This window comes from Lipophrys pholis (genome assembly GCF_963383615.2).
Source record: "Lipophrys pholis genome assembly, chromosome: 5".
Taxonomy (NCBI): Eukaryota; Metazoa; Chordata; class Actinopteri; order Blenniiformes; family Blenniidae; genus Lipophrys; species Lipophrys pholis.
In genome coordinates, this window is record NC_137628.1 from 27,697,264 (window position 1) to 27,702,287 (window position 5,024).

Here is a 5,024-nt window from a genome sequence, read left to right on the forward strand (position 1 = left end):
CCAGTCAGATGAAATTGGCTCCACCAGCCTGATCTGGATAAAGCCATATAGCAGATTAGTGGACAGACCAGGTTATCCCTCTTTGTGTTGGTGATGACATCGGACTGTGTAATTTGAAGTTTTTTTTTTTTTACTTTAGCGATCATGTCTGAACTTCACATATGTAACCAATTCTGTTCATAGATTGATGCTTAATGAATTGAAACGATCACCACACTCATCTCCTCCCCTTGGTGAGAAATGAAATACAGAGTATGAACTCCTTTAGGAATACAAATGTGTGGTTCGGGAAATGTTAAAGCCATTAGTCAACAGAACAGGCGCCGCACGAGGCAATAACCAACACTCTCCGGCTTTCTCACTTCATACCTTCTCCTTCCAGGGAGACAAGTGAGGTAATCCACAGAAATATCACTTCTACAGAAAACACAGACTAAAGTCAAGCAGGTGATACAAAGAGCCTGTAAAATACTCAAAAGACAACTTTAGTTAAACATTTGTATGTTCTTTAATGTCAGAATTGTTATTGTACATGGACATCCCAATTGGGTTCGCACTTCTTTTTACAATATGTACCACATATAACAGCACCTACATGTTATTTACACACGTTACACAAGATTGTATCACAAAGCAGTGTGTGTGAAATTCGCAAATAGCAAGTGGCCACCACAGCCGAAAGTTCATGGGTTGGCTGAAAAAAAAATGTAATCTGTGACTTTTATTATTTATTTTTTTTAGGTTTAAAGCTAAAATCACAAGCGTTTAAAGTGTTTTTAAAATCAAACAACAGGACAATGGCAATGCAACAGTCTTTTAAAGTTCTTGTTTCTGTGTCAGGTGTAAACATGAAGTCGGTGAAAATGGAAGCGGTGGGACACTGGTGCTCCACTGCAGAATCCAGCGTGTTTGGATACCGATCTGGGAAATGTGCGTATTTGTACTTCTTGTAAACTCGACAACACGTAACAGCGTGGCTATAAAATTACAAATCAAGAGTACAGGACAAGGGTACATGGTTAAACAAAGTGTCTCTCCCTGCTCAGCCCTGTTGCTCGACTTGTCTGTGTGAACTGGACTCTCCTGCTTTGTGATAAAACCCTGGTTTCGGCTCTAGAGAGCAACTAAAAAAACAAACAAACAAACTCAAAAGTAGGATGAAATTAAGCAAAAGAGAAAATAACTGTCAAGTGAATGCTGGATTTGCCCGAATCCTGCATCCACAAGCTCTCTCACACACACACACACACACACACACACGCGCGCGCACACACACAAACACTCACACGTACTCACTGTTGCACAACAACCAGAGATACTGTAGCAGCTTTCTCAAAGGCGAAGACAAGTACAACACAGTAAGTGCCAGATCTGCTGTCAGGTACGCAAACACACAGAGCAGCAGCAGAATGAGAGCTTTCGAGAGAAGCCACAGGGGTAGGGGCGGGGGGGGGGGGGGGGGGGGGGGGGTCCAGTCTGGTTTGGCCAGCGCTCCACAGAGGAGGAAGTACGCTTGAGGGAGAGAGAGAACAGCAGACAGGACGCCAAGTCTGCTTCATCTGATTATCGAACGTGAAGCACGAAGGAGCCCGGCCAAACAAACTACATGTGACATCCTGCAATATAAGAATTTCTTCAGTTTGAAAATTAACTGAAGAAAAGACAAACTGAAGTAAATCTGCAGAAGAACTAAACATGAATCTACTTTGGAGAGGACGTCTGAAGACAAACTTCCTGCAGGGGAAAGAGGAGGGTGTGGGAGAATAAAAATGGCTCTAAATACGGAGGCAGAGAATAGTTATGTTTATTTATTTTGTAGCATTGCAACTTGGAAGGAAGATTTCAAAAGGTTGGCCAAGGCATCGGTCCCCGTCAGCTGTCCAGTCAGCCACCGAGGAGAGGACAGAGGAGGGATCGGTGGTGTCGCAAAAGTTCAGAGCATCCTGTTACGTTTATGAGTGGGTGAGTCTGTGATGACATCACTACAGGGGGCGGGGCCTCGCTTACGATTGGCGGTGGAATCTAAATGGAGCGCCATCTCCTCAGCGATGAAGGTGTTGAGGTCCACGTCATGGAGGCCGTTCCTACGACGACTGAGGGGCTGGGCGGGGTGAGTCGGGGAACCGGGAGGTCCAGAACGCACTGAAATGCTCGCCATGGCACCACTTAGTCCTGGAAGGGAGAGAGCGCACAAAGCTACATCAGCCTGCATCAAGTGAAGAATACAACCTCATAAAATCCCAAGCGTCAAACTGATGGTGGCATCTTGGCTGACCGTGAAGTGCTATGGCCTCTCTGAAGGGCTGCAGGTCGGTCTCCACGGAGCTGCCCGTTTCGGGGGGCGTTGGTCGGCTCGCAGACACCATGGAGACTCTTGGCGGGGCGCGAGCCGTCCGCGGAGGTGGAACTTTGCCACACAGGAAGCTGATGAGGTCCTCTCGCCTGATGGTTCTTCTGCGTTTCTTCACCCATGCAATCACCTCCTTATTCCTGCGCTGGTAGCCTAAATGGATGCCCAGGTCATAGCTCCTCTGGCGGGCTTCAATACTCTCTGATGGCACACAAGGATAGTTCATTTTAAATTTTTTTTATTTATTAATTTTTTCAAATCAAACCTGGAGTCCAAGACATTATATGAAATGGCTCAAAATGACAATGAATCACCAAGTGAAGTGAATCTTTACTTGCCTTTATACAGGTTAGTGACGGCTGTGGCTGCGTTCTGGAAGGGAGCCCAGAGAGAGAGGCCCTGCTGCTGCTGACATACTCGATCTGTAGATTACATTTAACAAAACAGTCAAGAGAGAGATCGCCTGTAAAAGCACATTGCTCACTTCCAAGCACTTTTTGCAAAGCTCACAATGGCCCATGTTCAACTGTAGCAAAAAAAAGTTAAGATCTGAACTAAAGTGAACCAAAGGCACAGGTGTTTGAGCCAGAGAAAAGTTAACTGGAGAAATGCTGACAGTCCGAAACACTAAGGAGCACATGGAACTACGCTTACTAATGTTTCATGGGATGTGTAACATTTTAATGTTCATTAGTCCTATTGTGGCATAAAGACACTAGAAACTGATGTATGCAGGTCTGACAGGTGGACAGGTAAGAGGAGTTGAGGTCCTACTTTAACTAGTTGAGTGTTGACTGGAATGACTCCAGATCAAATGTTGTTGTCCGCCGACATATACACATTTTTAAAGAAGCTGGACGTAAGAACTAAAGTAAAACAACCACAATGAAGGAAAGATTAACAAACACATGGCCAAAAATAAGATAACAGTGAAGTGTGTTGAGCAACGCAATCAATCACATGAGGTCAATCAATAAGTACATGCTTGTCCCATGTAACAGAGCACAATGTCCCCCATCTTAGTTTATTGAATATGTATGCTAATTAAATATGAGTTTTCAAACCACCAAGTTTTGATTATAAACATTTACATTAATCCTTTCGCCATTTTGTTCTACTTATGGATAACAATGTTAAATATCAAGAGTGAACTGATCTTAGCCTTCGTGTGAAACGTATTCGCGTTGCTTACTTATAAACATAAACCTCGAGGGAGGAGAGACTGCAGCAGCTTCATATGAGCTTGAACTAGTGTTGTTTTCAGTCCACAATCTCCTCCCTGTGTATCGCCATTTTGACTGGCTGCGAGCCGTTAAGGATAGACAAAAACATTTTTTTATTGTGAGCCATGTTGTGACCGGATTGAGGGGGGCAATAAACCAGCCAAAAGCTGGGATTACATAGTGATCAGTGAGCCAGGTCTTTGTTGGGGTGGTACGGTTAGCTCGACCTGCTGCCCTCATGCCCGGTCCGGGAGCTGTGTGACAGCTCAGGCCGCTGCGAGCCGGGAGTCAGCCGGGTGTCCGACACTCTGACCGGCGGCTAGCATTAGCTGCGGCTGGTAGCATCCGATCGCGGCGAGGGCAACGACGAAACGAGTGGCGGTGGTGAAGCCATGTCGGGTGAAACCAGCTCAACGTGCAACGCTGTAAAAGAAGCAGCTGGGAGCGGCTCGCGGTGTTCGCCGCGGCGGTGCCCTTTGTGTCGCTCTGCCCGGAGATAGCGTTAGCCAGGCGGCCCCGTGCCTACCTTTGTACAGCTGCGCTACGGCCGTGGCCGAATTCTGGAAGAGGTGCCACAGCTTCTGCTGGCTCTGCTCCGTCTCCTCCTCGTTCGGATCGCTCTGTTCGGCCTCCGCCAAGCACTGTCGCTCCCACTTGGAGAACCAGTGCTCCGGGCCGTGCTCCTGGATCTCCGCTTCCCCCTCCTCTTTCCTCTCCTCCATAGCTAACGAGGCGTTAGCTAGTAGCAGACAAGCTAACCTTCGTCTTTACCGTGAGAGCTGCGGTTTCCTCGCGTACCTGGCGGGCTCCTCGCAGTATTACACCGCAGTGATACGGTACACGACCCTAAAAGCCGACAGAAAATGCGAAAAAGTGTTGTTAAAGCCGCATTATGGTCGCTTTCTACTCTGTACGCACGCCCAATGTAAAACACCCAGGAACGCGATGACAACACCTTAGAATTTCTGGACTTGGCCCCGCCCACTTTATCGCTGTGCTGGAAGATGATTGGTCACAATAGTTTTTCCGGGCGGGCGTTTGTGCTGAACACGACGCCTGATTGGACATTGGTAAAAACAGATAAAAGGTCAGAGAAAAACAATGTTGATCCCTCCCAGTAGAGTCCCCTCAGCCTGCTGTGTGGCATTCTGCACAGCAGGGGGCAGCCTGCGCATGGAATTTTAAGCCCAAAATAAAATACAAATTCGATCCAACTCGGGGCTGCTGATGGTTGGAGCTGAATGTGGGCAGGGTCCATCACAGGGTACACACAGAGATAGCTGAATTATGTTCAATATTCGTTCAAAAAAAAAAAAGAATCTATAATGTACACACACAGAGACAGTCACACAAACGTACACTCACATCTATGTTCATTTTGAACTCACCAATTAACCGTTTTATTAAGTTTGTTGCTGAGTTTTGGAATTTTAGACATTGAAGAAAATCCA

The 5,024-nt window shown here is 46.6% G+C and overlaps 1 protein-coding gene across 2 annotated transcripts; it reads right to left on the bottom strand.

Moving 5' to 3' along the window:
• Positions 1 to 487: 487 nt before the first annotated feature.
• hapstr1b (HUWE1 associated protein modifying stress responses b) lies at positions 488 to 4,536 on the bottom strand. 2 transcript variants are annotated; one of them, XM_080463466.1, is made up of 4 exons: positions 4,100 to 4,536; positions 2,689 to 2,772; positions 2,276 to 2,551; positions 488 to 2,172 (listed from the first exon to the last, which is right to left on the bottom strand). In XM_080463466.1, the coding sequence occupies exons 1-4, from the start codon at positions 4,293 to 4,295 to the stop codon at positions 1,934 to 1,936; spliced, it is 795 nt and encodes a 264-aa protein (XP_080319592.1). In that variant the 5' UTR covers positions 4,296 to 4,536; the 3' UTR covers positions 488 to 1,933. The 2 variants fall into 2 exon arrangements, with proteins under 2 accessions (XP_080319592.1, XP_080319593.1); XM_080463467.1 differs by having other exon boundaries at positions 494 to 2,172; positions 2,276 to 2,547; positions 2,685 to 2,772; positions 4,100 to 4,503.
• Between the last annotated feature and the right edge of the window lie 488 nt (positions 4,537 to 5,024).

What these genes read in the sequence shown, in the direction of transcription:
- hapstr1b (XM_080463466.1), bottom strand. Translation starts at nt 4,295, where the DNA reads ATGGAGGAGAGGAAAGAGGAGGGGGAAGCGGAGATCCAGGAGCACGGC. An exon ending in CGTAGCGCAGCTGTACAAAG is followed by an intron (nt 2,773 to 4,099) that starts GTAGGCACGGGG and finishes TGTAATCTACAG; the next exon opens with ATCGAGTATGTCAGCAGCAG. An exon ending in CGTCACTAACCTGTATAAAG is followed by an intron (nt 2,552 to 2,688) that starts GCAAGTAAAGAT and finishes GTGTGCCATCAG; the next exon opens with AGAGTATTGAAGCCCGCCAG.